We start from the raw sequence: 19,656 nt of genomic DNA on the forward strand, positions 1-19,656 counted from the left end.
AAAATCAATTATAATCCCGTGTATACAGGTGAACTAACCGGTGTTTAAATTGGAAATCCTGCGAATTAAATGCAAACGATTAGTGAAGGAAACCCTAAAAAATCACACACATGTATTTAAGGATTTCCTTTAAAACGTTATTTGGTCTATTTGCTGCCGGCGAAAACATTAATAAACTCAGCGCTGGATCACAGGTTAGCTAAGCACAGGGGTACCACTGTGTCTGAATTTCCAAATATGGGTTATCCTTGTGCATTAATTACAAAATATGAGGTATCCCTATGCTTTAATTTCCAAATAAGGGATATCCATAAGCTTTAATTTCCAAAGATGGGGTATCCATGTGCTTTAATTTCCAAATAGGGGATATCCATGTGCTTTAATTTCCAAACATGGGTTATCCATGTGCTTTAATTTCCAAATAAGGGGTATCCCTGTGCTTTAATTCCTAAATATGAGGTATTCCTGTGCTTTTAATTTCCAAATATGGGGTATCCCTGTGCTTAATTTCAAGATATGGGTATCCCTGTGCTTTAATTTCCAAATACAGGGTATCGCTGTGCTTTAATTTCCAAATACGGGGTATACGTGTGCTTTAATTTCCAAATATGGGGTATCCATGTTCTTTAATTTCCAAATATGGGTATCCATGTGCTTTAATTTCCAAATATGGGGTATACCGATGCTTTAATTTTCAATTATGGGTGTGTACGTGTGCTTTAATTTCCAAATATGGGTATCCCTGTGCTTTAATTTCCAAATAGGGGGTATTTCTATGATTTAATTTCCAAATATGTGGTATTCTTGTGCTTTAACTTCCAAGTATTGGGTATCCCTGTGCTTTAATTTCCAATTATGATGAATATACATTATATAGTACACATTCCAACAGATAATCTTTGACAATGTACCATAGAACAATTCGTAGGAAATCTCCGTTATTTTTCAAAGCATAGAGGTCCATTTAAACGTGTCTCATTCAGTTACAAAGCAAAACGATCAAGCTAGGATATATCAAATTGGTATTTCAATGTTATAAATTCTTAACAAATAATGGTGAACATTATATTACATAAATCAATGTTCCACAGCAGGCATTTTGGTACCATAATTAAACGAATATTTGTTTATTTTGATGTATGTTATTTAATGAATGGCTAACATGTTTTTCAATAATCTTGTATATTCAATAAAACAGAAATACGCGTGTTACGTTTGCACATTATGCCATCATCAAATTGTTAGTATAGTGACGTTATAGATGTGAATTACATCGCTGTTGATAACTATTATAGAAAAACGCGTCATGATGTGTAGGTAAGTTTCATCGATATTTTTTTTAGATAATTGTATGAACATGTATGAAGATATTCTACACGCATTTTAATTCAGCAGTAAAAGCAACTTACACTAGTAGACCGATGTATATCGCTTTTTTGTTATAGTTTTTGTCACTACAATGAATATATAGAATACAATATTGTTGCACTGATATGGACTTTTTGATACAAAAAATCTCAATTTATCTGAAAAACAAGTAAAAGTAAAAAACAAGAAAACCCGACGGAGGACCTTATGGCATCCAACTGACCAGCAAGGCATACTCATTGTGTATATGTATCAAAGCCGAAAGCTGAAGTCCATAGACGGTTTGGGGCTGCCTGGCTCGTCACTGCTTTTCCATTTGAGCCGATAATTGGTTTAATTTTTTTGACGATGGTGCTTTAGCGAAGCAGCTCGTCTAAGTTATCATACCATGAACAAATTCTTAAAAATTGCGACATATGTAAAAGACCGAGTCAGTCCGATTGAGTTAGCTAAATTTTCTCAATCGGCATACCTCTCTGATTATCATTGATAAAGATAAAGGCAGCTTGGTTCACGTCCTCTTTCAAAATTATCGAGTGGTTCGGGACAGGAACCAGACACAACATTGCCAGGTGGCACTTCAAACGCCGTGACGTTGGGAAAACCCCAAATGTAGTTATGTTAAGGTTTGATCGAGAATGTAACCCGCCTCCCAGTTTTGCTGAATGGGTCAAATTTCCCCACGGGTACTACTTCCCCGTACATCTACTACTTCCCCGTTTTTTCGTACCCAATTTTATTTCGTACCCAAATTTTTTGTCGTACCCAAATTTCTTTTGTACCCCAATTTTTGTTCTTACCCAAATATTTTTTTCGTACCCATTTTTGTTCGTACCCATTTTTTTATGTACCCAAATTTTGTTCGTACCCAAATTCTTTTCGAACCCAATTTTTTTTCATACCCAAATCATTTTTTGGCATAATTTTTTTCGTACCCAAAATTTCATCCCCAATTTTTTTTTCGTACCCACATTTTCGTACCCACATACACAATTGTGGTGATGTAGATAAACTTAAATTCATGCTTTTATATCCATCCTCTTCAAAAGCATCGTAACACCAGTACTGTCAGTGCTTTGATTTTTACATTTCACCAAACATTTGTATTGTGTGTAGATACCTGTGTAGATATAATCAACGATTTTAAGTGTATACACATCGACAAAGTTGTATAATTATCAAAAAAGTTATAATCCCTAATAAATTCCCAAGTTTAAATACGTTTCAATTTAAATCTTAGATTTTTTTAATAATTGTTTAAAAAATGACATAATATAAATAACCAGTGTCAGTGACGAAATATAATACAGTACAACATCACAGGTGCATCTTATCTGCGTGTATTGCCTGGGCGATGACCTGATTCGTCAATATTTGTCACGCGCGGTGTATGGCAAGCGGTTCGACGCATAATCCCAAGAAACTAGGTTTCTCATGAGAACCTAGGTTCTCAGAATGAGAACCTAGGTTCTCATGAGAACCTAGGTTTTCAAATGAGAACCTAGGTTCTCATGAGAACCTAGGTTTTCAAATGAGAACCTAGGTTCTTTTGAAAACCTAGGATACCAAACGAGAACTTAAGTTCTCAGAATGAGAACCTAGGTTCTCATGAGAACCTAGGTTCTCATGAGAACCTAAGTTCTATGTGTCTATGAGAACCTAGGTTCTCATGAAAAACCTAGTTTCTCATGAGAACCTAGGTTCTCAAGCGTAAACCAAGGTTTTCAAATGAGAACCTAGGTTCTCATGAGAAACCTAGGTTCTCATGAGAACCTAGGTTTTCATGAGAACCTAGGTTCTCATGAGAAACCTGGTTTCTTGGGATTTCATAAACCTTGGTTCTCATGAGAACCTAAGTTCTCATGAGAACCTAGGTTCTCGTGAGAAACCTGGTTTCTTGGGATTTCAATAACCTAGGTTCTCATGAGAACCTAGGTTCTCTGAGAACCTAGGTTCTCAGAGAACCTAGGTTTTCAGAGAACCTAGGTTCTCTGAGAAACCTAGTTTCTTGGGATTATGCGTCGAACCGCGTGCCATAATTAACCTCCAGTTGTCTCCCATTGCTTGGTACACGCTGGCGGCATATGTGTAACATGAATAGAAATAGGCGTGAAACCGTGAATGTTTCTCCCCAAGAGCATTTTCTGAACAATGTTCAGACAATGCTCAGTAATATTCTACGAAACTTATCTGTTGAATATTTGTGACCACAGGCATTAGCCGTCAGTGACCGCCTCTTGTTCATGTTTCCGTGCATGGGTGTTATTTAGGAATGAAATTAGTAAAGTAATCGGTCGACATTGGTCTGAACACGTTAATAAAAAATTGAACTGTTTATGAAATACATCTTTAATTGTAAATATTATTTTGAGACTAAAAATTCAGATCAATCGTTACATAATATATTGTTACAGCATTAAATGAGTTTCAAATATTCAATTCCCTTGTTCGGGCCTCAAACGACTGTACGGTACAGTTTTCTATTTTAAGTATGTATGTGACCTACATGTAGGAAGCAATCATTATGGTATAAAATACAAGTTTTATCCCTATTGATTATGTGTAATAATGTATTATTCAATAGTAAGATATCGGCAACACTGCAAGAAAAACTTATGCGCTAAAGACTTTGCGAACATATTTCAATAACTTGAGATATCTGCAAAAATAAAGTTCTTAACGGCGTGTTTTCATTCTGTCCAGCCCGTGTGTAATCATATGTGAACCCCATTGATCCTGCGCCCTAAATAATATGTGTCCCGTATTCCAAACGAGCAAGTTTACGCCGTCCGACGCGTAATTATGAAAACCTAGGTTCTCTAAGAACCTAGGTTCTCAGAGAACCTAGGTTTTCAGAGAACCTAGGTTTTCAGAGAACCTAGGTTCTCAGAGAACCTAGGTTTTTGAAAGAACCTAGGTTCTCAAGAGAACCTGGGTTCTATGAGAACCTTGGTTCTCATAATGAGAACCTAGGTTCTCATGAGAACCTAGGTTTTCTGAAAACCTAGGTTCTCAGAGAACCTAGGTTCTCAGAGAACCTATGGTTCCCAAATGAAAACCACGGATATGACAAGCAGTTCGACGCATAATCCCAAGAAACTAGGTTTCTCATGAGAACCTAGGTTCTCATTCTGAGAACCTAGGTTCTCATGAAAACCTAGGTTTTCAAATGAGAACCTAGGTTCTCATGAGAACCTAGGTTTTCCAATAAGAACCTAGGTTCTCATGAAAACCTAGGTTCTCATTTGAAAACTTGGGTTCTTGACGCCATGTGCAATCTTCAAGCGAGAACCTAGGTTCTCATTCTGAGAACCTAGGTTCTCATTTTGAGAACCTAGGTTCTCATGAGAAACCTAGTTTCTTGGGATTATGCGTCGAACCGCTTGCCATAGCGGTGCATATTGCGCACGTTCTATATTTGAAATAGTGACCGGTCACTCAACACTGTCGACTGCTTCTTTTTTATTTTCCGGACTAAAGTCGGCCATGTATAGATAAAGAAAGGCAAATATTAGTGTTAGGTACAATATAGTATATGAAACGAAGAGTCTGCGATTCCAGACTCAAAAAATGAAATGACGTCAATATTATCGCATGATGACGTTAATTTATCCCATCATCAGACGTGCATTGTCGAAATAAACCACTGTGGAATAAATTTTCCTCTATTTCAGCAGTGCTGAAATATAGCTGTCACGCGCGGCAAAGAATGTTCATATTACTCGGAATCAACTATAAAGTAATCATCTTTAGTAAAAAAATCGAATCAGATTCAACGAAACAAACAATTTGATACCAAGATGTAATATATTTTTAAAACATAATGCAACTCAAAAAGCAAATAAACACTATTTACAAATATTAAGTGCGCGTACTCGTGACGTCATTATTAACACGTTATACGACACAGTGCATGTTGTTTCACGCTAAAGATTCAGTTGTTTAGTGTCTTTTTTTTCATTATTTCTTAAAAATCGCGGAGGTAGAGGTATGATAAACAGAAAAACAGGTTAGTTACTGATCTTTTTGTAATATATTAGGCTCGACACGATTAAAATAATGAAACAATGTTTGCTTAAAATATCTTTGGGATTTTCCGTCTAGTTCGATTTTCCTATTCTATTTAAAAGAAATAATTTACGACCAAGAAAATTAATGGGATAAATCGAATACTAGGTCGGTGTCGAATAAAGCAAAGTTTATCTTGCTCGGCACGAAAATCTGAACCACTCGCCAAGGCTCGTGGTTCAGATTTTCTAAGCCTCGCAAAATAAACTTTGCTTTATTCGGCACCGACCTAGTATTCTCTATTTATCCCATCATCAGACGTGCATTGTCGAAATAAACCACTGTGGAATAAATTTTCCTTTATTTCAGCAGTGCTGAAATATAGCTGTCACGCGCGGCGAAGAATGTTCATATTACTCGGAATCAACTATAAAGTAATCATTTTTAGTAAAATCGAATCAGATTCAACAAAACAAACAATTTGATACCAAGATGTAATATAGTTTTATCACATAATGCAACTCAAAAAGCAAATAAACATTATTTACAAATATTAAGTGCGCGTACTCGTGACGTCATTATTAACACGTCATACGACACAATGCATGTAGTTTCACGCTAAAGATGCAGTTGTTTAGTGTCTGTTTTTTTCATTATTTCTTAAAAATCGGGGACCTGGAGGTATAATAAACGAAAAAACAGGTTGGTTAGTGATCTTTTTGTAATGTATTAGGCTCGACACGATTAAAATAATGAAACAATGTTTGCTTAAAATATCTTTGGAATTTTCCGTCTAGTTCGATTTTCCTATTCTATGTTTAAAGAAATAATTTACGACTAAGAAAATTGATGGGATAAATCGAATACTAGGTCGGTGCCGAATAAAGCAAAGTTTATCTTGCTCGGCACGAAAATCTGAACCACTCGCCAAGGCTCGTGGTTCAGATTTTCTAAGCCTCGCAAAATAAACTTTGCTTTATTCGGCACCGACCTAGTATTCTCTATATGCCCGAAAAAAACATGATGAATTCGCACTTACAAATGTCTTTATTTCGATATATTTTCGATTATTTATCCCCTTGTTATATGAGAAAAATGATATATGATGTAAATACCATTCCTCCGATAATCCGTGACTTTGAAATCTGCAATCTATCGATGCTAAACAAATATCATCTACGTTATTCTTTTCAGATAAGAGAATATGATCCGAGTAATAAATCATCCTAAAATGTTGTGGTTATCAAAGTGAATTTCATTGCACGTCATTATATTTAAAATTACGCATAAATATGCCCCGTGCTCTGTGAAAAGGGTGTTTAATGCATGTGCGTAAAGTGTCGTCCCAGATCAGCCTGTGCAGTCCGCACGGGCTAATAAGGGACGGCACTCTACGCGTTAACTAAATTTTTCCTAAGAAGAGACTTCTTGAAACGAAAAATATCATAAAAGCGGAAAGTGTCATTCCTGCTTAGACTGTGCAGACACTTTGCGCACATGCATTAAATCCCCTTTCCAAAGAGCACGGCTCAATTATAGAGCTGTGCTTTTTAATCACTTTGATAACCGCAACTTATAAGGGTATTTTTTTCTCAGATCATTTTCACTCATCTGAAAAGAATATACAGTAGATGATAAGTTGTTAGCATGCATTAAACCCCCTTTTCACAGAGCACGCATCTATATATTCTACAGCGTGTGCCATGTTATTTCTGGTCTAGGCTAATACTCTCATTACGGGCACCATAGGATTGCTGTCAAGTAGGTTGATTATACAAAATATGCAACAGTTTTATGGATTATTATTATTTATTGACGTTGAATGCATACTTAGTCTGTACAAATTGTCGTTCAACGGGTATAATACGTGCAATACATTGAGCGTATCTATATACAACTCTGAGAGGGTCTTGTAATACGTGCAATACATTGAGCGTATCTATATACAACTCTGAGAGGGTCTTGATCACAGTTAGGTTAATCACAATGTCAAAAAAAGTGTAATATAATTAATTTACAAAAATGTAAACATTTAATTTTGACAAATCGTCAATCAACATCGAAAAACAATCACATAGCATTTTAATACCCCGATATTTATAAAGCAAACGCGTTTTACAAACATGGTGTTTACAATATTCTTAATCTTATTGTATCTGGGTAATTTTTACATTAGTATCTTTTAAATGAACTAGTTAGTTGTTGTTATGTTTTGCTATTATACTTATTTTAGCTTGTTTCTAATTGGCGATTATATTTTGTAACTAAATATATTTACATGTTGTTAATGAACAAATCCCTAAACACGTCCCTTTCAAATAAAGAAGGTAAAGAAGTTGGTTATATTCGAGGCAGATCCGAGCTTAATACATAGTATCACTTAATTTGCAAAGTACTTGTATGTGTTTAAGCAAATTCAACATTTTTCATAAAGAAATGGAACACAAATTCAATTTAAGTTTAGGCGTATGTTCGCAGGTTTAAGATTACTTTTTCACGTGACTTTAAATCATGAGAGAGCTCACTAGCTGTTAACCCGAAGTCGCCTAGGGAATAGGAAGACAGTCTAGACCCTTTGCTGTTTGCACATGTCAAGAAGGGGGAGTTCATAAACGCAAGTTGCATGTAATATACATAGCGCGAAAAACTTACTTACCTTTACGTTACTTATTTCACATTTAATGGACGTGTTTTCCACGTAACAGAGTGGAGAGTTGAGATCGATGGACGGGTTATGCGTCAGTGGCCGGTAGTCGGCGCTCGTATCTGACCGGAAGTAGTATTTGACGGTGTGTAAGACATCATCGTTGTCGTGCAGATTTCCATATGTAAAAAAGTTGTGATCTAAGTCCACTATTTCGTCGAGATCTGAAAACAAAAGCAACATAACTGAACGAGCATTAATGATTTTACTGTTTGCATGCATGGTATTATGTAAACAATGAAAACTCCTTTGAAAAGATGTCTACCTAAATACACATGCAAAAAACGTCCTTGTGAAATATTTCCCGCATGTGTATTTTGTGGATGGCGTGCAAAGTAGCATGGACAAAATAAAGAAAATAGCAAGTACAGATAGGTCACAATACTAATCGCAAAGACAATTAACTTGCAACAAATGTTGCGTCAAAATTAGTGTTCTCTTAAATTTGCATTCTAGTATTCAGCAAGAATGTTTATAAAAATTAGACCTGCTTGCTTATCTGACATTTTGACACATTTTATACACCGCAACGTTAATTTTTTTCTAAATCTCATTAAGCGAAATAAAGGATAGTGGAGTGTGACCCACAGCCTCCAGGTGCGGTGTAGTATTTACATTTGCCGAGAAGTGAGTCAGACTGTATCATGTAATATCTTGTGTTGAAATAGATGCGTTAAAGTGAGCAAATGTATCATTTTTTTTTCGTATTAAATTTTATGTCCACCACCACTATAGTGGGTACATATTGTTTTTGCCCTGTCTGTTGGTTTGTTTGCGTGTTTGTTTGTTTGCGCCAACTTTAACATTTGCAATAACTTTTGCAATATTGAAGATAGCAACTTAATTTGGCATGCATGTGTATCTCATGGAGCTGCACATTTTGAGTGGTGAAAGGTCAAGGTCAATGGCATCCTTCAATGTCAAAGGTCAAATATATAGCTTCAAAGCGGCGAGGACGGTGTTTCTGACAAACACATATCTTGTTGTCCATGTTCTTAAAGACATTTAATTAAAATAAATTAAAAAGGAGGAGGCGACTTTTTTCGAACGTGTTTGTGTTGCACATAGCCTTTTAAAAATATAGATTTTATCAAGATAGTGAACTTTTCACTAAGCGCATGATGACATGTAAAATAAACATAGTCTATTGCATCGCAAGCACTATTTTATGGTGACTGCAGCAAAATGACTATTGATACCTTGTCAAGATTTAAACAAAACCTATGAAACTATGCTTAATGCATATACGTTAAGTGTCATCCTAGATAACACTGTTCAGTCTGAAAAAGAAAATCAGGGATGACACTTCCAGCCTTAATAAGATGTTCACTTAAAAGATACTTCATTTAAACAAATGCAAGTACAGCACATGCTAATCCGGGGCGACTCTTAAAGCATAGGCATTGGTCCCAGTTTTTACCCAGTACGAGACTCAATGCATGTATGTTTGCTTGACGGCCGATTAATCTTTTTCATCCGACCGTCCGTCTTTCCTTCATAAATTATATTGTTCTTTGCTTCTTTCTGCCCCTCATGATTGATTTTGTTATGTCAAACCTTTAACTGTTTTTCATATTTTGGATGGCTGTGTTGCTTCGTTTATTTGTGCAACATCTGTTAATGTGTTTAATCAACCTCCTAAAATTCATTTACTTATGTCAAATATTAATGACAGCCATTTACAAACTGTAGCTTTTCGTTGTGGTGCGCATTATTCTTCCGCGATTAACCATAGAAAGGTGGAAGTCATGCATGCAAACCTCCGGCTTTCTGGTGATGCGATCATATGACAAAATTATCATTTAAACACGGGAATCATGGAGCATTTTATCATCTTAAAGGGGCATTGCGAAATTTTTGCGTGGTTATGTATAGAAAAAGAACTTAATTTAAACCTAATTCTTCGCTTAAATATATATCAAAATCCGTAGGCTTATTTAGACACTATCGAGTCCGTTAATTCTGAAGAACCAGATATTGATCTCAATCTTGAGCGTGGATTTATAAGGGGCCCCGTTATCGCTAATTGGGCACCATATCTACTAAGCAACGATGACCTCTACATTTCCGAGAATGTACGTTCGTGTGCATAAGAATGAGTACAGTTTACACGGTGACGTTGGTTTAACAGAAATAAACTTTTATGTCCCCCACCACTATAGTGGAGGACATATTGTTTTTTCCATGTCTGTTGGATGGTTGGTTTGTTTGCCCCAACTTTAAGATTTTGCGATAACTTTTGCAATATTCAAGATAGCAACTTCATATTTAGCATGCATGTGTATCTCATGGAGCTGCACATTTTGAGTGGTGCAAGGTCAAGGTCATCCTTCAAGGTCAATTGTCAAAAAAACAAATCAAACGGAAGTAATAAGCTGTAAACGGAGAAAATTATCTGAACCTGCCAAATGATATGCAAACGAGAACCATGTGTTTAGCAAAAATTCAATAATAAAAAATATTTTTACAAATGCCTTCTTCCCTCTGTAACACAACATATTTTGCAAACAAGAGTCAAAGTCGGTAGTGGGCGGTATACTTTACTTTCGTGAAAGGAAAACCGAAATAGATCTACACTGTACACGATTCGTAAAAAAACTTCGACAAAATAAATCACTCGGAAGTAAGGAAATGAAACATTTCGAGAAAGGAAACCGCAATGCTACATCATATAAACTTCAAGGTAAATTTGGCCCTAACGCGAAGTTAAATATAAGCGAGCACACCCTCGTAAGTTTCCCTCGGACGATCTTTTGTAATTATATAAACATGACTAATACTTAAGGCTTTATGCTAGTGTATTCTAGTCCAGTAATACCAAAATAGCCAGCACGAATATCTTATAATGTTTATATTCAACTAGCGTTTGTTTTCTTAATCAGACTAACTTTGTGAATTATGCAAACTCATAAACGGGAGTTACAATTTGCGGCCAGAAAGTGGATACTGTAACTAAACTAGTGCTTTAGGAAAGAATGTAAATGCCTTTTGGAACGCAGTGCGATTAACGTTTATTTAATCAATACACAAGACTTAACAATGTAGATTCTTATTAATATAAAGGTTCTTCCGACAAATAATCAACTGTTTAAAAAAAAAATGAATTGTTATAACCAATTGAATTGAATAATCTCTAGGAAACACTCAAATATCACACGATGCGGATTTTAAATTCAGTCACATATCTTATTTATGCAACGATATAATTATCGTTATCAAATATTCTAAAATATTGGTTCACAATTCTTAACAATGAAAATGCAAATAGCTAACAAACAAGCTTTAAACGATTGCCATAAAGGTTACACAAATTGGGTCTCAAATGTCAAGCAAATATTAAATATTTATGGATTTGGTTATGCGTGTAAAAATCCCCATGTTGTGCAAGGTAATAGTTTTATTAGCGAGTTTACATGTAGACTTGTTGACTACTTTAAACAAGAATGGTATGGTGATATGAATAATAATCCTATAATAGACATGTATTAAGTTTTTAAAACCTCTTTGGAATATGAAGAATATTTAGATTTACTTCCTAGACGTTTACGCGTATTTTGTTTAAGATTAAGAGTCTCTGCACACCCGTTGAGATTACAAACTGATAGATACACTCAAAGTAACATTCCGTGAAATGAAAGTAACTGTCTTAGTTGTAATGCATTTGATTTAGAAGATAAATATCATTGTATATGTTTATGCCGCTGTTACACTGAGATGAGAAAAACATTATATAAGCCGTACATTTTATATCAACGCATATGTTTTAATACCACAAGTTACTAGTTTCATTCTTTATACTATTGTTCAATAAACTTCAGTACCGCTTTGATAAAATCTACGTGTTTGTTTTGGTATTATTTAATGAGTATTATATGTTATTGAATGTTATCTTGTTATGCCTAGGTACATGTACGTGACAGATAATAATGTGTGTATTTAAGTTTGAAGTCCGAATAAACCTACTATCTGTCTGTCCGTAAGTTATCTATAATTTCCAAACTATACGCGGTTCATAACGTCACTACGTCAAAATTATGACGTACTTTCGCTGATTTTACCCCGGCATCATGTATGGTTAATTTTATATACCGGGAACCAGATAGTAGTGAAATACACATTGTATCCCCAAAACATATCGTTCCCATATCTTCCATCAGTTAGCATTACATACAAGTTCTAAACAAATTCAAATACACTTTTCTGTTATTCCTTCTATTTACGTTCAGATGAGAATGTACTCTAACACGCTATAAATATGGAGACATACCGTTAATCTTGAAGCGTATGGGTTACTCAGAACGAATTAATAGTTAACCCAGCGAAAAGTTCACAACCTGAATTGACAATAAGTAAAGGCATGGTAGTGCTTTAACATAAACTGTAACTACATTTTCATAAAACAGCGGTGTCAAACAAATTAATTACGCCTCATATACCTTTCCAACGACATAAGGGAGTAGTTGCTATAAAGGATATATAATTGTGCCGTCCAATTGCTATAAGAATATATTAGCGGCTTCAAAGTCTGCATAATGTTCGGTTGTAAAATACAGAGGCGTTTATGTAGATATGAGATTTGAAACTTGTTCAGGATAATGACCAACAACTTTGCAGTCTAAGTGCTGCAATTTTTATTGACTTTATGGTACTTAATGCATTTTATAAATTCAATGGACGTCCAAAGCGTAATTTGCGATTATATGAATTGCATACAACTGAACGATGGTCAACCTTCAAACAAATTTGTTATTAAAAGCCAGACTAAAATTGCAGTTTTTTGATAACCCTTTTAACGAAAGGTTTTGGTGCGTGACATATAGTGATTGTAATATCACCTTGCATGAACATGACATGCGATGCCAGTAACATATTTAAGTAATATATATTTGCATGTGATTGTAGTAATTTAATTTCACAACAAAAGCGTTTTTCATACGAGGTGCTTTTAAAAAATTTACTTACAAAATATACTTTAATTACAAACTACAAGTTAATTACAAGTAAGTTTCGGACACATTTCTTACTGCCAAAATGTTTTTTTTTCTACAGTCAAATCAATTAAATAATATAATATTTTGTTTAATTGAATTTGAAACGCACACTTTATTATTTTGGTCATTGTACCAACATGTGCCGTAGAAGCATCCTGATTGGCAATATAAAGCAGACACTAACACGAATTGTAATCGTTTGACATTTGATAATCCTTACCTTGTGAATTTCTGATAGCAGCAGTATATCCATTTTGAATGAGAGCAAATATTAAGGAAACTGTGAACAGGAATACGAGTCCACGCATGTTTTTGTTACCACGTCTGTAGGTACCCGAAATCGCACCAAAACTGTCCGACACATCTACATGCGCGCAGTTAATTTGTTTTATGGAGCCATTTGTTAAATGTCTATAGATCGCGCTGGTTATTGTAGTTTTCCTTCTTATCACCGGATCGATATAAATAATCCCCTTCAACATCTTGTACGTTTAGCGAACCGAATGGTTAACCAATTGCTGTAACCACAAACACAATGTACAGATGTTTCATCAAAATGTTTTCTTGTTCTTTAAGCCGCTTACAATATGTTTGACAAAGAAAACAACAAATGCACCCAAGTCCAATTGACCAACTAATTAAACATGTTTGTTTTGATTCTTCGCAAATCCTTCGTCTTCTACAGATTCATGTCGCAATATCATAACATGTCCTCGGAAGTGGTCACACATCAACTGGTGAACAGGTGGATGACCGTATTATGATCCTCATGTCTGGAGTGTTGGGTTCAAAATTCACATATAGAATTCTTCTTCTGTTTTTCGCTCGGTTAGGCAAGAGACAAACATTTCTTAATGCATAACACACGCTAGTATTAGATTAGAACTTGAATTACAAATACTGTATACCGAATATCACTTAAACAACAGAAACCAATACACTTTAAATTATATATTTTTCGATGACTTAAAATGTTAATGAAAATTCTTTTGGAACACCTATTCTGCATTTATTACCATCAAACGTTTTTTCATCTTTTTTTAACACAATTTATAGATATGGTGATGGAAGTCGGTCTAACGTTGATAAGGGAACAGGATTTCAACTCGCAAAACATATATTTATGGAAACGATTAAGTTCTGTCAATATTTGCATTGTCTTGTGTTCTTAAAAAATAATGACAGACTCGTCGAATAATTTATATCCAATCCAGTTCGGTAAAATTCCCTATCCCTTAGACAGATGCGCGCAATGTCTCTATCGGCGTAGTGATGAATGTGGAGGGCTCTACCTCGGCGTAGTGATGAATGTGGAGGGCTCTACCTCGGCTTAGTGATGAATGTGGAGGGCTCTAATTAATAAGGCTGACAACGTCGAATATTTATTGCCTCGAAATATCGAGTATGCAGTCGCAAAGGTACAAAACGTTTGATCGATGATTCATTCAACGCTGACTCAAATATTTTTTTCAGCAGTCATCGAATAAAACTGACCGAGATTAAAGTTTGCAACACCGTTTTATTAAGTTATTAAGTTGATTTCTTCGATTTTAAAGAAATGCCTGCGCTTTGGTTGCACTTTTGCGTGATCGTAAATTCCAAATCTCATTAATGAATCTAGCACAATTTACGTGCAAAATCCAATCGACTCTTTGAAATCTATCTGATGTACGTCCATTGAATGATTTCACGCGACTGGCTTATGCCCCGTTTCGTACCCACGCCAGTTTGTAACTACGGTCCGAATGACACTGACAGTCGCGTTACTACCGGTTTGCTATGTCTTTAATTAATGAAACATGACAAAAGTAAAGTTATGCGTGTAAACCGCTGAAGGTGCTTGAGGTGTTTGGCTGAACTAGTAGTTTCTCTCATGCATCGAGTTGCGTGCATTTTGTTTTATACAAGTGAATGAAACAAAGAATATTACATATTTACACACAAAAAAATACAAATGCATCCAATACAGTCACGTTTACTTCATTGTATACATAATTGATAAGATAATCAAATTCCTTCTTGTTTTGCACTTTATCTGATGATAATATTTAAATTTCATTTTAAGTTATTTGAATAGTGGTTTTATTTTTAATAATATCAGCTCTGTTGTACTGTTAACCACAAACATTTTCGTACATTTATAAAGAAAAAGCTCATGCGCAATTAAAGCGAACATCGTTCAACGTTATATTTTCTGTTGCAGCGATTTTGATTGAATAAGAGCTGCAGTTTGTATGCACGTCGTACTTAAAACAGCCTATACACAAACCTTTTTATTTCGATGTGGTCTTTATCATTGTAAAGTGCCTGCACAAGTGGAGGAAGCGGTGTATGAATGTTGTGTTTGGAAAAAACAAACGAAGTGTAACGCATATTATTTCAGTGGCTACTTAATTATGATAGAACGATAGAAGGAATCAATGTCTAACAACTAACTAACCAAGATCAGACGTCAACATGCAGTTATATAAAACCTGGGGCGGGGCATTGCTACGCTAGGCGTGGCGTAGAGGCATTATCTAAATACACAACACTTCTCCCTTCTGAATATCATTGATCATAACATGTACATAAAAATGATCTTACTTACAAACGCGTTAACATGTAAATATCAATGTACACAATTCTAACCATAAGAATGAATAAACAATACAACTTTGACCATTTCAAGTTCATGGCCTCTTAACTAAGCATGACATTTTCTTTATCACGCCGGGTATGCGAATACTTCGTTGACGGATGGCACTTCACTAACAGAGAACAACAAACGCCACGCGCGAGAGGTGAGTTCTTCAGCTTTTTTGTATTTATGTTCTGTTTATATGGTTTTTAGACACAGAACATTGTTTGGGTGATTAATGGTAAAGCACTTCGTAGTGCGAATAAAGAAATTCGCGGAAAAACGGTGAATTATTAAAAAAAAAACGATAAAATTCCATCGATAATCAGCATGAATTGAATGATCAGTACATATTTTAACAAAATAAACATACTTGGAAATAAATCAAGAACGTGCTTACTATTCGAAATAAAAGATCAATATATCCAGTAATGTAACAACATGTTACATTTTAGTTTACTAATGTATTTGAGAAAATTCAAATGTTTTAAGAGTCGCATGCACATTTTTCATCTGCACTTCGTTTACCGATCATCTAAAAAACAATGGCACTTCGTTTCCCGACATCTAGACACTTTTTTTCCAGATACAACACACTCGTTTTTTGTGAATAAAAATGCAGAATTCGCTGTGGAATACTGTTAAAGTAAGCAGGCAATAAATAAAAATGTATGTACTCAGTACGCAAATAAAAAACGAATTACCGAAGCATGTTCTTATCCCTTTGAAATATGATTATGATTTGGTATAAATGTGAAAGATAAATGTTAAACAAATTGGATATGTCTAATGAGTAAAATCTATATGACCATATATTTTAAATTACGTTCTAAACGGTTGAACGGTAAAGTATTGGATGAACACTACTTGAATTAGAGAGCGGACACCATGCTAAATGTTTAAAACGCACTAAGTGACTCCGTGACCTAGATTTTGACCCGTCATGACCAATATTCAAACTTGACATAGACATCATCTAGATACCACTTCTGACCAAGTTTGGTGAAGATCGGATGAAAACCGAGAGAGCGGACACTTAATACGGACCGACCGACCGACAGACCGACAGACAGACAAGTTCTATCCTATATAGCACCCTAAACTTCGTTTGTGGGGGTATACTAAGTACTGACTCCATAATATGACATTTAAACATTTTATGTACGCATTCCTTTTTTCCAGAATCAGTTGTTTTTACGATTTAATTTTACCCGTGTTTCTTTAAACTCAACCAATACAGTGATTAAGGGTCAGGTGAATCGCACTTCGAGCAAACGTTAGCGTTGCGTAAAGGGAAGTGCTCCCTATAAGCAGGGCTCAAAATTAAGGGAGTTTTACCATTCTCTTTTTAATTTTGTTGCTACGCATACGTATCGTCTTGATGATGCGATTCAAATAAGCACAACCGACATAGGATTTTATGAAGAACAAATGTGTATTTGCCTCATAAAGACCCCTTCACTACCGTTATCTAGAGCCCTGCTATAAGTAAAATTAAACACGATTGTGTTGATCCGCATTATCCGTTGTATTTTCATTTCTCTGAATCTCAAGTTACCAATAAAAAACAAGTTCATTATGTACACATTTATTTAATAATAAATATTATCTTATTTGAAAATTGCAATTATAATAAACATAGTATAAATTAATAGTAATGTGATTTTTGAAAAATATATTTTCAAAATGTTTCGTATGAATAGCCATAATATAAATAAATGCATTTAAGGTAGAAGATAAAACTCAGTTATTAGAGTGCCCGCTTTGTTGAAAGTCTCCGTAATCTGAAGTGCCCTTTATCGGTAAACAAAGTGCCTGCAACTTTATGTATGCCACCTATTACAACATGCACTATCTTTGTTTATATTTCATTGAATACTATCAAAATTTCAGTATTTGAAGCACAGTGATTACTCTACATGCTGGAATAGCAAAAAAATTCTTGCAATAATTCTAAGTAGTTTTATTTTGTTTAAATGTGTACTGTTCATCCAGTTTATGCTGATTCCGATCGAATTTTCTATTTTGGGGCAAAACTGTACCATTCTTCCGTCAAATTGTGTATTCCCAATACAAAAGGATACACCATTTATCAACTCGACCATGTGTCTTGTCTTAAAAACTAATCTTTAAGATATAACTTTAAATAAAACAGAGGAACTTACCTCTCGCGCGTGGCGTTTGTTGTTCTCTGTTAGTGAAGTGCCATCCGTCAAAAAAGTATTCGCATACCCGGCGTGTTTATGTAAGGATGTAATTTAAGAACATTAGCAAGCGTCCGAATTTGACACAGGTTGAAATCAAAGTACTGTCACAATGCTTTTGAAGAGGATGGATATAAAAGCATCAATTAAAGTTTATCTACATCACCACAATTGTGTATGTGGGTACGAAAATTTTGGGTACGAAAACAAATTTGGATACGAACATTTTGGGCAGTAAAACATTATGCAAAAAAATAGCTCGGTACGAAACAAAATTTGGGAACGAAAGAAAAATTTGGGTTCGAACAAACTTTTGGTACGACACAAATTGGATACGAAAAAAATTGGGTACGAAAAAAATTGTGGGTTCGAAAAAGTAGTACCAGGGGGGAACTTGATCCATTCAGCGAAACTGGAAGGCGGGTTACATTCTCAAATCAAATCTAAAAATGGCTACATTTGTAGTTTTTTTTTCCAGCGCCACAGCGTTTGAAGTGCCACCTGGCAGTTCCGTGTCTGGTTCCTGTCCCGAATCTCTCGATAAATTTGAAAGAGGACGGGAACCAAGCTGCCCATGCCTTTATTAAAGATAATCAGCGAGGTATGCTGATTGAGAAAATTTAGCTAACTCACTCAAACTGGCTTGGTCTTTTATATAGGTCGCCATTGTGATTTTTTTGCATGATATGATAACTTAGAAGTGCTGCTTCGCTGAAGCAGCATCGTCAAAAGCAGTCGATAACCTGTCTTTCACTCCTGCCAACTTAAGTCAATGTCTTTATGTCACTATAAAACGTTATTGGCTTAACATTACACCATCAGTGTCATTGGTACTGGAGGCGTTTGGGCGGTCTTCTATTGCGTAAAGGATAGCGTCTTTCTAGCAATCGTTAATCCGTATCATTACTACGATTATCATCGGTTTCGGTGCACGCTGAAGTTCACTGATATTTGTGTTCGCGGCATTTAAAGTAATAATAAGGGTGTGAGAACCGGTACATTTATGCCAGAATAATTCTGAATGTCCGTGGCGCGAAACTGATCAACATGGCGTTTCAATGTCATATTATTCCCGATATCTACTTTGTATAAAAGTGGACAATCTCGAGAAGCTTTTGACCCAGGGATCCATTTTTCCTTTGAAGAAGGTGTGAATTCTCTCGCTAAGACACCGTGACATAATTCGAATTCGCGAACTTTTCTATTGTCAGCAATTTACATTTTCGTTTTACCATAAGTGATTTGTGAATGTGTGCCTGTGTGTTGGGTATCATACAATCTAGTTTACTGCGCAGATTCCCACCGAAAAACGGTTTTGCAGGAGTTTCCCCCGTCGTACAATGTGGCGTATTACGGGTTTGAAAGAACCATTGAACCTTTCCACAAGACCGTTTGTTGACGGTTTTGCTACCACAGTTTCTATATGACATTTCCCGTTTCTCTTCATGAACAGAGAAATCTATTCAGATGTAAATTGACAACCAATGTCTGATACTAATTGCTAGGGCAAGCCGTACCTTGTGAACATTGTACGCAATTCTTGCATTGTTCTTCCAGAAATTATCGATTTCATTCTGGCTTATAAAAACATGTGTCCAAGAAATGGAGCTATGACATCTGCATGTATTCTCTCCGAACTTGACCTAGGCCATGCCCACGGGTGTAACTGAACTTTCGCGGGCAAATTCTGTTGCATCTGACACGGTTCACATCGTTTAACCATTTGTAAGATGTCAATGCCAGGCCACCAAACGTAACACC

At 35.5% G+C, this 19,656-nt stretch overlaps 1 protein-coding gene across 1 annotated transcript in view; it reads right to left on the minus strand.

Moving 5' to 3' along the window:
- LOC127847844 (uncharacterized) overlaps window positions 1-19,656 on the minus strand; it is a 73,868-nt gene that overhangs the window by 24,826 nt on the left and 29,386 nt on the right. The window contains exons 1-2 of the mRNA XM_052380039.1: window positions 13,292-13,805; window positions 8,033-8,244 (exon numbers count right to left, since the gene is read on the minus strand). Of these exons, the coding sequence (XP_052235999.1) occupies window positions 8,033-8,244; window positions 13,292-13,553 (474 nt within the window). The 5' untranslated portion in view covers window positions 13,554-13,805. Of the gene's footprint in view, window positions 1-8,032; window positions 8,245-13,291 lie in introns of the transcript that reaches the window.

This window comes from Dreissena polymorpha, chromosome 10, assembly GCF_020536995.1.
Source record: "Dreissena polymorpha isolate Duluth1 chromosome 10, UMN_Dpol_1.0, whole genome shotgun sequence".
In the NCBI taxonomy this organism is placed as follows: Eukaryota; Metazoa; Mollusca; class Bivalvia; order Myida; family Dreissenidae; genus Dreissena; species Dreissena polymorpha.